This window comes from Siphateles boraxobius, unplaced genomic scaffold, assembly GCF_051911475.1.
Source record: "Siphateles boraxobius isolate OS27281-9 unplaced genomic scaffold, OSU_SipBor_1 5, whole genome shotgun sequence".
NCBI classification, from domain to species: domain Eukaryota; kingdom Metazoa; phylum Chordata; class Actinopteri; order Cypriniformes; family Leuciscidae; genus Siphateles; species Siphateles boraxobius.
The window spans coordinates 16648285-16663096 of record NW_027509141.1 but is presented as its reverse complement, the minus strand read 5'-3'; the positions used below and the strand labels follow the sequence as shown (position 1 = coordinate 16663096).

Below are 14812 nucleotides of genomic sequence, written 5' to 3'. Positions count from 1 at the left end.
TATAATTTTAAATCTATTGAATGACCTGAAATAAATTTAATCTATTGTTCACTGTTTTTTGGTTCCATCATTGTACTTTATTGTTTCCAGTATTATTATTAATAATAATAATAATAATTCATAGGTTTTTTTTCTTTCTAATATTGCTAATGAGCACATTTCACAGTCTTCCTACTCAAAGCCATCTGCTTTTGGACATTCAAGCATGTTTTTGTGAAACAAGCAAATTGAACAAGCAAGACAGGTACGTTTTGATGTCAATTTTAAATCGTTCAAAACATAGATATATTCCATTCCAATTGACTTCATGAATATAATAATCAGCAATTATAATAATTGAATAAATACTATATTTTTATCACTGGTTTTAACACCACCCTAGGCCATCTGTAAACGTGATTTATTAGCTCTTTCTGAATCTGTTTGACCAAATCATGAGTAAGAATCGGTTCAGAAGAACGACTCGCTAATGAATCGGACAGCACTAGCTAGATTTTGCGCTTTTGGGCTGCGTGAGCTGGTGTTGTAAGTGACGGAGTCGTGAGCGTAAAACCCTAAAACCTCTTTTTTTTCTGCTTTTTGGCTTTCAACCCCACAATTCATTCAGTGGCTAACCCGCAGAAAAGCACGCCAAAATGGCAGACAAAGAAGGTACACTTTTTTCGTTGAGATTTACGTGCATATTTTTTTTCCTTTGACAGAGTTTGCTAGCTTTAGCCTAAAGTGCTAATGGATGTGACCCACATTCTAACATAAGAATGAATGAGTGTTACAACCTGAGCACGTTTTTACCAAGTACTCGCGGTTTACTTTGGTTAAAGTCTCTGGCATTGCTAAATGATTCTACGAACTCGAATAATACAGATAATGGTTTCTCGAAGCATATCGAAATGCTGTTGTTCTCCAAGTTCCCTCCATCATTCATAAGCTACAGTGTAACTATAAGTTGAGGAACTTTACCATGTTACATTCAGTTTCTGCTCATTTATTAGAATACAGCAACCTTTTACTGTCCACTGCACTCCCACAATGCATTTATTGAGAAATGTTCATTTGAATGCATTTGGCCTGAATCTATCCTTCTGTTCTCTCTTCTCAGTTTATGATGATGCAGTGGAGGAGAGAGTAATAAATGAGGAATACAAGATCTGGAAGAAAAACACACCATTCCTGTACGATCTTGTCATGACACATGCACTCGAGTGGCCGAGTTTAACGGTGCAGTGGCTTCCTGATGTGAACAGGTAATCCAACAACTAGCCTGTCCACCTTCTGAAACATAACAGATGACTAGCATTCTACAAATCATTGTCTATCATTGTGCAGGCCTGAGGGAAAGGACTATGCGGTTCATCGGCTGGTGTTGGGCACACACACTTCGGATGAGCAGAACCACTTAGTCATCGCCAGTGTCCAGATCCCTAATGACGATGCTCAGTTTGACGCGTCCCACTACGACAGCGAGAAAGGAGGTTAGAGCTGATCTGACAATGAATGAATGCTAATGTTGTATTTTTTTGTGTTGATGTCATTATACTAAAATCAATTTTGCGTATGTGTTTCTTCAGCAGGTATGGTCAGGACGTTGGGGGGAAATCCAGATTCAGTTGATCAATAAGACTGAATCTTTCCACAAATATGATGCGGCCACATGCATTTCTGACAACTTCAGAATGTGATGGATCATTTTTATACCTGTATTTAGTGTCTATATGGATGTTAAAGGGATAGTTAAGTTGAAAATTAAAAATTCTATCAACATTTACTCACCCTCATGTTGTTCCGAACCCATAAGACTTCCTTTTTGAAAACACAAATTATGATATTTTTAATATTTAAGACTCCCTCTTTTTAAAGTAAAATTCAACCAAAATGTCAAGCTTCAAAAAGTATATGAAGCAACTGTAAAAGCAATCCATATGAAAAACAGACACGGTTGATCATTGTTTATATGTTAAGACTAGATTAAATCTGTTCGTCATATAAACCAATCGTGTCTCTTCAAAAAACTTGGATTAAACCATTCGAATCATACAGATTTCAGGCTTAATTAGAAATATATTTTGTGTTTCAAAGATGAATGAAAGTCTTATGGGTTTATGATGACATAAGTATGTATAAATGAGACAATTTTCAGTTTTGAGTGAACTAACCCTTTAATACCAAGTGTAAACCGGACCAATGAATTTGACAGTTAATTTTTTATCTAGTTGTATGCTTCAAACTGATACTTTTCACAAATAAAGTTGATAAAACTAGGACAGAGATCAGACGTTGGACAATAATGATTGTATTTAATTTTTCCCCCCAGAGTTTGGAGGGTTTGGGTCAGTGAGTGGAAAGATTGAGATTGAGATTAAGATCAACCATGAAGGAGAAGTGAACAGAGCCAGATACATGCCACAAAACCCCTGCATCATCGCCACCAAGACCCCCACCTCTGACGTGCTGGTGTTTGACTACACCAAACACCCATCTAAACCAGGTCAGTGGCTTTCAGTTGATCCAAAGAAGCCCTATTACTTTTGGCCCTTTAGTGGTTAAAAAAATGGCATGCATTTTGCGGAAGAACATTGTTTTAGTGGTGCTTCAGCTTCCGTTTTTTAAACGGGTGATTCCCTGGAGGTTTGAGATTTAGCTGCTCCATGTAAACATTTCTCACCTGTTGTGACAACTAACCTATGCCACTCCCACACCATACACGACACGAGCAACTTTTCTTTATTTACGGATATGATGAGACACATTACATTATTTATATGTAATGATATACATTATTTGCAAAAAAAGGGTTTAAAACTTAAAATAAAGTGTGCACAGTAATGAAGAAAAACAAAACCACAATTATTTTACCTCATTACATTAGTCCATTTACAGTTACTGCTCTCATGAAATACAATTACTTGTATGTTTAAAATTCTACATGTAATACAAGTCCAACAAACTGCATGTTTAATCTAACAAAATTTATATACAATGTATCAGAATTATTGCTCTTCTGTTCTATTGTGCACAGTCTGTTGAATCGTTCACTAAAGTCTTTGAAGTTTAGTGGAGACTTGCTTGATGTCAGGATGAGCCTTTTTGCTAAATGTAAATTCTTGCGTGACTTTAAAACATTAACAGATAAGGATGTAACGGTCAAATGTAAGTTTTGTGCCGGTGACAACAATATGTCCCAAATGTGTTGAACATAGGGCTGCACAGTATTGGGAAAAAAAACTGACATTGTGATATTATCTGCGATATGAAAACAATTTCACCAGATTTGAATAGATCTATCTGTAAATAATTAATAATTCTAGAATAATTGGGGTGATTTTGTAGGAGAGTGCATCTGCATAGAAAATAAAAAAAATTACAAGCATAGATACAATACAACAAAGATACTAATGAAACAAGTAGTGCTTTGTTTTTCTGGTAAATCTAACTATTCCGGTACAGTAATGTAAAATAACACTGCAAAGTCTTCAATGTATAAATGAAGTATAATTAATACAATTTATCCTTGTTAATACTACAACTTTCTGTTTCTTTTGTTGTTTGATTTACATTGGTGACACAAAATGCTGCAGGTATATATTAAAACTTTGCAGTCACGTGACAACCATCGGATACCAGGCGGGCAACAAACACTCACAAAATGGCCAATACTACAATCAATTATATAGTGAGGCTATTTTGTTTCCATAGCACATTAAGAAAACGTTTAATGACACTAATAACACTAAAAACAATACAATTACTAAATATGAATAATATCACTAAAATGATATAGGCCTAAAAACAGTCCTTAGTTCACGAACAGCACAACTCTGCCATCTGTGAAAAGCAGCTTCAAAAACTTGTTTAAAAAGTTAATGTAGGTCCACAAGAGAAATATTAAGCCAGTAAATTAAGATAGTCGTCGCTATACCGTTATATCCATCGTCGTCTCTGAGAGAATGCGGCGTTAATGCAGCGACAGATGCTGAAAGCTCAGTCCGTTTCTACTTTCACTTTCGGGGAATGAGCGCGTTTACATGCACGTTCTTAACGCGATTATGCTTAATAATAGTGCATCCAATCGCACAACAACTATCTGGCATGTCGTTTACAGCTCAAGATCCTTGATTAGTTAACTGGGTTTCGTTGCTATAGAACATGTTCTTGCCCGCCAGCCAGTACTTGTGACGTCACATGCAAAGTATGAATTGGGCTGCTGTCACTTTAAGATGAATGCATGGATCCGATATAATGATTCACATCTGTTTTCTTTCTCAATTGCTTACAACACATAACCGACTGTGTTTACAAGGATACTCACCGAGACGGGCATTTTGACTTAATTTTGTGTGTGTTCAAGCTCAAAAGAAGAGAAAGAGACCTGAATTCGGTGCTCACATGCTGTTTGCGTGGCTCTGTGTGCGTGCACAGAAAACAGCGTGCGAGTTACAGTCTTCTTGCTCTTGATGTTTGAACTGACAGGACTTAAAAACATATGCAAATGATAAACTTTCAATCTATGATGGTTAAACTTAGCAATTAAGTGAATCATATGCGTTCCAAACTGGAACCGATCAACTACGATCACTAAACTTGACATTGCACGTCCTACGATGTGTCTATGGCGGATTCACGCGTCACAATATCGCAAAATCAAAAACGATTTTGTTTATAATATGTGCAGCTTAAGTTGAACACCTCACGCTTTATGCTGAGCTCTTAAACAGGACAAATCGTGTTAAATACTGAGTTTATTTGAAGCTTAATGTAAAGCTTTTAATCTCATGTTTAAAACAACTTTGGTCCCGCATCAGCCAACACTCTGGACACTCTGGAGAGTTATTCACTGCTGTAAAGTGACGTGCCTGTCAGACAGCATAGCACACAGACGCGATTAATCAATAATCCGATTAGCCTATTATTATCGATTAGCAGCCCTATATTTAATCATGTGTGAAGTCGCTTGCTTTGATTAATATGTCTGAGTTGTCTATTTGCAGACCCCAGTGGGGAGTGTAGTCCAGACCTGAGACTGCGGGGACATCAGAAGGAGGGATACGGTTTGTCCTGGAACCCCAACCTGAGTGGAAACTTACTCAGTGCATCAGACGACCATGTGAGTGATCTCAAATTCAAACTGACCTCACGTAGTTTGATACCACTTTTTCTACCTTTTTTTTTGTGAGGTATCGGCTAGGGATGCTCATTACGGTTCATTTTCCCGACCGACAACCGCCGCTCGTTATCCGACTATTAACCGTTAACTGATAAGATTATAATTTTGAATTGGCATTAAATAAAAAATAAAATTGACGAGTGTCTGTGACCTGTTAAAAATACCAAAAAAAAATGTCACAAGTTTATATTACCGATGCACCCCGTGAGTTAACAAATATAGGCTATATAGTATTTTTATAGTATTTTTTTAACCATGCAGCAAAAAAAACCCATTAAAAAAAAAACGTTTAACTTTTAAACTGTTTAACTGGTAGTATTAATCGGTTAAAATGTTTACTTTCGGTTAACGGTTAAACTGTCAATACGAGCATCCCTAGATGCTCATTACAGTGTTTTTTTTTTAATCTGTTTATAAAATCTATACCTCTCTTACTTGCTAACTGTACAGGTCTTCATTATAAAAAGATAACAGAAAAAAATACATGGGCCTAATAGCCTATGACAAAAAAGGTAGATATTTTTATCTAGGCTACTGGATACAGCATCAAAATTAACTGTAATTCCAGTAAACCTCTTAAATCCAACAATAATGTAGACCTTTTACATCTATATCTAGTAAAATCTTAAAGGGTACTTATTATGCCCCTCACCAGAATGTGTCTGTGAAGCTTCAGCTCAAAATACCCGACAGATATTTTATTATACCATGTTGTAAATGTCCATTTTTGAGCGGAAGTAATCTCTTTAAATGGGGATTGAAAAAAGGAGTGGGTGGATTTTTACCATTATAGGGTACACACACTGCCGACACACATTTATGTTCAAACACCATGTTAAAGTGAATTTTGCGTAATGGGTCACCTTTAATTAAAAAAAAAAACATGCAATTACATAAATATAGGCTATACACACTATAAACAGCGTTTCTTCACAATGTATGGTGCCGATTTTTAATAGGACAACAAACATGATAGATATGATAAAACAAATAAATAGGCTAACTAATATCTTTTATTGCGCAAAACTATCATGAAAAGCTTTAATGCGGAGCAGCACAAAAGTGTGTTGATGCGCATCCTGCAACATCACTTTCACAGACAAGATTCCCTCCACCATTAAAGTCTGTTTAACTCAAACAGAAAAGATATTGTGTGTGCGCAACACCTAGTGTATTGCATCTACCCAACAGTTTACCTAGCCTTTTCATAGTTTTAAATACCAGTTACTATATGCGTGTGAATGACACGTTTCATTCAGTCTGCTACTCCAGTGCCTTAATCTTGTTAGATCACTCGCCTGGCAGCGAGTGAAAATACAGTCCTTTTAAACAAAAGCACAGACCTTTACATACAGATGATGCATAATAGTGGGAAAAATAGAGTTTTGCTGACTCTCGAAACGAATGCGCCACGCAGTTTAAATGCTGAATGCAGAATGACGTGAAGAGTTTCTGTGAACTTAAATTTAACATTGTAATATTTCTGTTACTCAAATAAAGCTATCAAATGGTTTCAGAAGCTTTAAAATATAATGCATGAAAAGCTTATGGTGCTCTTATAGTAGTGCTTTTATAGCTAGTATAGTAGTAGTAGTTTCATATACTGGGCGATATGGCCAAAAAAAATGATCACGATAATGTTTTATATCAGTCGATATCGTTAATTATCACGATAAATGTCAAATTTCTATCTTTCAAGTTTAAATGCAGATTTTTGCTCCTAAGTGAAAGTTGTAGAAACCAGAGCGTTAATTGTGGTTTTAAACTACTCTTTATTGTCAGAACCTTTCACAAATCTGACGTTGAACATTCGAACATTGTCATTTTTCCTTAAAAAAATAAATATCTTAATAGAAAAATTTAATCCTTAGTTTCTGCATGTGCTAATGGGGGATTATTATTTCAAGTCTTGAAACAGGTTTGTGTTGCCTGACTGATGACACGTATCTTCAGCACAGTTTGCAGTGCAAACTGTTTTGTCTCTAAACACATATTTGACAGTGAGTTGACAGTAAATCTGCATCCTAACTTAAGCTAATACTACTATGTTAAATTTATGTTCATTAACAAAAACAGTAACATCTGTTACAAAAAAATTTAACGACCTCAATTTTATTTGGTAAAATGTAATATTCTGACTTTGAGTTTTATTAAAATTAACCATTGGTCATCCAGTATCATGCATTTAGATCATGATAACCACAGATAAAACCAGGCATAGCCTATAGCACCTCACTATCATGGCAAAATGTAACTTTATGGTTTCTATGGTATTTCTATGAAAAGCAGTAGCCTAAATACATTATTAAATACTGTAATTATATTCCATTAGTCCTTTAATGCATTGTCTACATTAATAATATAATACAATTCATTATGTATATCCCACAATTCATGGTGCAGTCAATATTACTAGGCTAACGTTACAGTAAATCCATGGTAAATTATGGGAATTTGTAGACTAGAATTTGTACTCTCCCTACTTGAGAGTAACAACCATAACGCACAGTATCGGACTATCCGTTCCATGACTGACCGATACCCAATCCGACAAAAAAGGCTCGTATCGCACTGATTTTAAGTATTGGATCAACTCATCCCTTCTTAAAACTTGTATGATCTAGAATCATCTGTTGTTCTTCAACTTTAGACAATCTGTTTGTGGGATATCAGTGCTGTTCCAAAGGAGGGGAAGATAGTAGATGCCAAGACCATCTTCACAGGGCACACAGCTGTGGTGGAGGACGTGTCCTGGCACCTTCTACATGAATCGCTGTTTGGCTCTGTGGCTGATGACCAGAAACTCATGATGTGAGTAAGCAAAGCGTATTGGTCTCCCTCTGAATCAGTGGAATTAGTGAAACTGTAGGACTACTTTTTAAAAAAAAAATATATATCAAAAGAGAAACATTTAAGTTGTTTTACACGATGAAATGTCTGTCTTTTACAGCTGGGACACACGATCCAATAACACATCAAAGCCCAGTCACTCTGTGGACGCCCACACGGCCGAAGTCAACTGCCTTTCCTTCAACCCATACAGCGAGTTTATTCTGGCCAGTGGCTCAGCAGACAAGGTCTGTACATGTTGTGATCTACATAATCACACTTACACACTCATCTGTAGGAAGAATTTGCTTTAGAAATCCTTCCTCATGGACACAATCCCCTTAAAGAGTTAGTTCACCCAAAAATAGAAATTCTGTCATTAATTACTCGCCCTCATGTCGTTCCAAACCCATAAGACTTTCGTTCATCTTCAAAGCACAAATTAAGATATTTTTAATGAAATTTAAGATTTCTGTCCCTCCATTGACAGTCTACAGAACTACCACTTTGACACTTTAAAAAGTTAATAAAGAGATCGTAAAACGAACCCATATGAATTTAATGGTTTAGTCCAAATGTTCTGATGAGACTTGAACGCTTTATATGATGAACAGAATGAATTTAGGCTTTTATTCACATATAAACATTCATCAACTCACACATCAGTTGTGGTAAACGGAAGCTCAAGCATGTTCGTTTGACATGCGAGAAACAATGAGCTTCATTCTCGCATGTCAAGTTTGGTTGAGCTTCTATTTGTGTTTGCTGATCAATGTTTATAAATGAATAAAAGCCTAAATTAAATCTGTTTATCATATAAAGCGATTGAGGCACTTAAAAAATTGGGCTAAACCGATCAATTCATATGGATTAGTTTACGATCTTTTTTTGAAGCATCAAAGTGGTAGTTGTGTAGACTGTCAATGGAGAGACCGAAATCTTTTGTATTTCATCAAAAATATCTTCATTTGTGCTTTGAAGATGAACGAGTCTTACGGGTTTGGAACGACATGAGGGCGAAAAAAATAATGACAGAATTTTCATTTTTGGGTGAACTAACTCTAAGCCCAAAGTACAAATGGGTTTTGATGTATGCATACAGCCTAATGCATACACTTTTAAAGTATACTCTATTTAATAGGGATGGGCTTTTCAAGCTAAAATAATATTTGAAGATCGCTTGGTATTATTCGATTATTATTTGAAAATCGCACCCCTCCCCCACACGCACGCACACATGGATATATACACAAGAGGATTTGACTAAAGCGGCACGATGTGACGGTTAAATATAACTTAACGGTAAAAAAAAAACGTAAACGTATGTTTCATATTTATGTTTCAATTTTTTTAATTTCATCTGTTGATTATATGAAAGGGGAACCGCATGGGATGAGTAAGATAGGATCATAAGACGTCCAATGGCTCGTTTCCACTGAGCGGTACGGTACGGTACAGTTCGGTACGGTACGCAATTATTTGCGTTTCCACTGTCAAAAGTTGTGAATGGTACCAAAAAGCCGAACCGTACCGTACCACTTTTTGGGTACCCTTCCGTTGGGGTACCTAGCACAGTGGAACGGTACTAAAGGGAGGAGCTAGACTCACTGCAGAACGCTGATTGGTTGACAGAGTATCGTCACTTGCGCGAGCTACAAGGGGAATGACAACAAAAGCAGCGCCATTTTTTTAATATACAGTTGGAATATAATAGTATGGTTATTCTTTCACGAAATGTAGTTTTAAGAGTTTTTCAGACGAGAATGTAGTTGTTTAAAGCTCAAATCTGTGGTTTATTTATAATGTTTTATGATAATTTGATCCATTCCAGGCGATCACCGGGCGCTCGGCGCTCATGTTCCCCGCCTGGAACAGCCTTTCCTCGGCTAGTCGTTCTGACGTTTGCCGCTGACTCTGTAGTGGTAATTCGTCTTGTGTAAATTTAACGGGTGATCTTTGGTCTCGTGAATCGATAATTCGTTCCCTGGCCAATCGTTTTGGCTGAGGGTTAAGTGAAGTTTCATATATTTAGGCTATTTAACTTTTCCGTTGTAACGTTAATGTTAGACCAGCGCTGAATTTGTATATTTGACTGAATTTTTTGCTTTATCTCTTATTGTATAGCTTCTTGTAACGTTACCTTTTACTTATACTTTTATAATGGCTATTATTGCTAAAACTGAAATTTAACTGGGTTGAGTTTTGTCATTTTTTTTTTATTACAAGATTATCACTGTAATGTTGTTTATTGCAACATTTGTACAAATGCAAATATTGCCAGGAATATGTTTAATATTTTTACAATTTAAACGAAAAGATGCAGGGTTGTGTTTTATATTTCGTTTTGTTATAAATAGGCTAACGTTAAACATGCAGTAAATAATATAATCAGGTCTATACATTGCCTGAACCACATTTGTGTGCCTATAGTGTTTAAAATGTATTTAAATGAAAACGAAAAGGGACAGAGTGGTGTTTTATAATATATTTCGTTTTATTGTTGCCTAAAATGTACATGCAGAGCGAGCTGAGTGACGCTTTCAAGAACGCGCTGTTCCATTTGGAGAATTACCGGACTCGCGTCCTCGGGAGTCATTCTGCTGAGAACTTTGCGTACTTGTTATTGAGAAATGCCTAATGTCGGCGCTTGTCTTCTTGTGACAAACATGCCGAGAAGCAAGGACAAGATCTGCTGTATGCCATCCATTAGTGTTTACTTTGTCGCTTTCTTCTTCGCGCGAAAATGACGTTGATCGCTTCTTTCCTGCAAACACCACGCCTATCAAGTAGGGTACTGTTGGCGGTGGAAACGCTAGCCGGATCATGGTTTACTGACCCGACCCGACCCGAACCGTACTGTACCGTACCGTACTGCTCAGTGGAAACGAGCCACAATATATTGGGAGACATTTGGAGTGGGTCAGAGATGATTTTGACCACTTAATTAAGTTTTGTAGAAACCCTTTCCTTAAAGCGAATTTCGTTTTTTATAAATTGTATCTTAATTTTAATCAATGTTTCATCGACCTATTGCCTGGTTTAATAAATAAGAAGGAAATACAGAAGACAATATAATAGGACATGGAGATGGCGAGTCAGCATCGTCAACTTTATCTTTGCAGCTGACACTGACACAGAAAACATTAGTTTATTTTATAAACAATTAAAATATCTCATGCATAGTCATTATTTTTGCCGGTTCTTTGTGGCAAGCTTAATGCGTGCTTGAGATGCCTAATAGGCAATATATTACGAAAACGCTCATTATGGTTTAGTATTCTCCCATATATATATATATATATATATATATATATTCAAGTAATTATAGATTACTTTTTTTTGCCGTGGACGGGCAGCCTTACTTATTTCACATATTTTCTTACCAGCATGTCACAAGGGGCATTCTGAGCGAGCGGCGCTGTGTGGACAGAGCGAGCGAAGCGGAATCTCCGCTCTGGAAATATCACCACTCTGCTCACATGCTCTGGTGTGAGACAATGTGTATCTTCTGTTGTCTGAGAGCTGATTGACAGCTTTTAGATGCGTTACTGGCATCGCCACCCTCTGGTTACATGAACGTGTCACCACCGCATCAGAACCGAAAACAAGGGGATTTTTTTAAAGACAATAATCGCACAACCTATTCGATTTTCTATGATAAAATCAACTACTGATTCAGAAAAAAATATCAAAATGGTTTAAAAAAAATGGCATGCTTGCTCACTGTTTGTTTATGCCTGTAGACTGTTGCATTGTGGGATCTGCGTAACCTGAAGTTGAAGCTTCACTCTTTTGAGTCACATAAGGATGAAATCTTCCAGGTAACTCAAGATTTTGTTACAATATAACAACATGCAATCTGCAAGCAATAGTGTAGTAATAATAATGCTGATGCTCTTGACAGGTCCAGTGGTCTCCTCATAATGAGACCATCCTGGCCTCCAGTGGCACAGACAGACGCCTCAATGTTTGGGACCTGAGGTATGGCAATACTATTTTATAATTGATCCTGAAAATGTACTTTTTTTCTTTCTTGTAGCACATTCCTGGTTTAATTTGAAACGTTCATTTGTGCTAACTGTATTTGGATCCACAAATGCCTTTATCATTGATTGCATCGTTACATTTATGTCCTTTAGTAAAATTGGAGAAGAGCAGTCTGCGGAGGACGCTGAGGACGGGCCACCTGAGCTGCTGGTGAGTCGACAGATTTGCTGAAAATATTTATTGTAACAGATAGAGCTATAATTATATGATTATTGATAACTATTTCAATACCACAGGAAAAACACACACTATTGATCACACTCTATTTTAATATAAAGTTGAATACTAGTGTAAATAACATTTAATTTATATATATATATATATATATATATATATATATATATATATATATATATATATTAATTGATTATTAATATAGGATTATGTATTTTACCATTTTTGGGGGTTTGTAAGATTGAAATTGTTTTGAAAGAATCTCTTATGCTCATCAAAGCTGCATTTATTTGATCAAAAATACAGTTTTTGACAGTAATACTGTGGAATATTACAATTTAAAATAACTATTCTATTTAATATAAAATGCAATTCATTCCTGTGATGGCAAAGCTGAAATTATCACCATTACTCCAGTCTTCAGAGTCACATGATCCTTCAAAAATCTTGATGGTCAAGATATATTTCTGATTTGTATCAATAATGAAAAAAGTTGTTACTTAATATTTGTGTGGAAACTGATGCATTTTTTCAGGATTCTGATAGAATAGAAATTCTAAATGAATAGAATCATTCTAAAAATATAAATCTTTGTAAGAAATGTATTTACTGTAAATTTTCATCAATTTAATACATCCTTTCTGAATACAAGTATTAATATCTTGAGTAGTGTTGTCAGAAATGGTAAATTTAACTCCAACATTAGGTCCAATATTACATTTCTGTCGTATCAATACATCGATGCCATCTGCTCTTTATTGCTCTCTGTTCTCTCTGACAGCGAGTTGACGCGCACACTTGCCTCCTCTCAGTCGTCTCAATACGCTCCGATAGTGTTGGTGTTATAGGGCATGAATTTCAATGTGGGATTTTACTACTTATCACAGATTTCACGGTCACACCCAAAGCACACACACATAAAGCTGCCTCTTAAACAGCTTGAGAAAATTGTCAAAATGCTCATCTTGGCGAGTATTTACATAAACACAGTCGGTTGTGTCTTGAGAAGAAAGAAAACGCATGTGTATCAGTGTATTGGTCAGTGTATCGGTCTTAATGTGAACGCAGCCTAATTGTCCTGCTGCTGTATGTTAGTCAATGAACAAAAGAAAAGAGTAAATCACTCGCTGAATAACTTTTAACTCTAATTGCAAGGATTAATCTGTATTTATTTTTTACAATGAAGACTATCCAGTGTTATTTAACATTTGATTACTTTCTACAATTTCTGTAGTGTTTCTTACCTGACAACTATTAGACCTACAGTACCGGAAAAACTTAAAGCACTATTTATTCCATTTGTATATTTATGCTATTGTTTGTGGTTTTGTTTATTTGTTCTTATTTTATTGACTTTTTTTATTGTATTTTTATGTAAATTAAATTTAAAGTTTGAAACCAAGCTTCCTTGTGCAACAACATTACCCCATTGTAAAAACACAAAAACATTGAGTAAGCAAACATTTAAGTGAGATAATTGTAATGGTAATAGATTAAGAATAAAATATCAAAATTGGATTCAAAATCTGGTCTCTTTAGATGCCTCGGATTAAACCGCTCGATTTATGTGGATTACTTGTAAGGATGTGTATGTTTTGAAGCTTGAAAATATTGATAGAATTTCAATGCATGTACAAAAATTGTGAGATAATATTGAAAATATCTATATGGCAGTATACACCCATGGTGTAGAATATTAATATATTTCAAGGTATCGGTTTGAAGTTAGAAATTCAATTATGACAACGTACACGGTTCTACTGATCCTGTACAAACTTTTTTTTATTTTTTATTCTGCTTGGTTTCAGATCTAGTTTTGACAGTCTAATAATCCACTTTTGTTTGTTTTGGCAGTTCATTCATGGTGGGCATACAGCTAAGATCTCCGATTTCTCCTGGAACCCAAATGAACCCTGGGTAATCTGTTCCGTGTCAGAGGACAACATTATGCAAGTATGGCAGATGGTAAGTACAGCTAAACTGTAGATTCTTAAGATTTCCATTTCTTTTGAGGATTTTTTTTTTATTTTTATGTATTTGATATTAGGACTTTGCACTGATATCATAAACTTCTCTCGTTAAGGCTGAGAACATCTACAATGATGAAGAGCCAGACACCCCCGCGTCAGAGCTGGAGGGACAGGCGTCATAACTGATCTCATTAAAAATCTACAACTCTTTCATTGCTTCTTACTCCAGCTTTTGCTTTTCAGCATTATTCAGTAAAATCCATCCTCTTACTTTGTATTCCATACATAGCAGATACTTTTTCCATTACAGGGTCCTTCTGTAGACTAAACGGTTCAGCCCACACCCATATTTCAGTAGAGAAGTTTGTCCTCAGATGGTTTGGAGAAAGACTGCACCACTTGTTCAATCACTTCTGAGAAGTTACAGCCTGGTGTGGCTCATCACAATTCAAATTTTTTTTTTCATAAACCTGGTGTCAATTTGCAATAAATCTTTTGTAATAACTTTTAGAATGATTTTGTATTCCTATATTGTTGATGATTTTCTGTACTTAATTCACTTATAAAAATAAACTACAGATCAACTGTTGGATTTTTTTTATCTTGACATCTGAAGATACATTTTGTGTGA

At 35.7% G+C, this 14812-nt stretch overlaps 1 protein-coding gene across 2 annotated transcripts; it reads left to right on the top strand.

The window, feature by feature from the left end:
• The first annotated feature begins 471 nt into the window (after positions 1-471).
• rbbp7 (RB binding protein 7, chromatin remodeling factor) lies at positions 472-14770 on the top strand. Of its 2 annotated transcripts, none has more exons than XM_077202894.1 (12): positions 472-651; positions 1100-1244; positions 1327-1472; positions 2312-2485; positions 4986-5101; positions 7812-7972; positions 8112-8238; positions 11734-11811; positions 11895-11971; positions 12130-12187; positions 14066-14176; positions 14295-14770. In XM_077202894.1, the coding sequence occupies exons 1-12, from the start codon at positions 636-638 to the stop codon at positions 14361-14363; spliced, it is 1278 nt and encodes a 425-aa protein (XP_077059009.1). In that variant the 5' UTR covers positions 472-635; the 3' UTR covers positions 14364-14770. The 2 variants fall into 2 exon arrangements, with proteins under 2 accessions (XP_077059009.1, XP_077059008.1); XM_077202893.1 differs by having other exon boundaries at positions 500-651; positions 2309-2485.
• Positions 14771-14812: the final 42 nt, after the last annotated feature.

What these genes read in the sequence shown, in the direction of transcription:
- rbbp7 (XM_077202893.1), top strand. An exon ending in GATGACCAGAAACTCATGAT is followed by an intron (nt 7,973 to 8,111) that starts GTGAGTAAGCAA and finishes TGTCTTTTACAG; the next exon opens with CTGGGACACACGATCCAATA. An exon ending in ACGGGCCACCTGAGCTGCTG is followed by an intron (nt 12,188 to 14,065) that starts GTGAGTCGACAG and finishes TTGTTTTGGCAG; the next exon opens with TTCATTCATGGTGGGCATAC.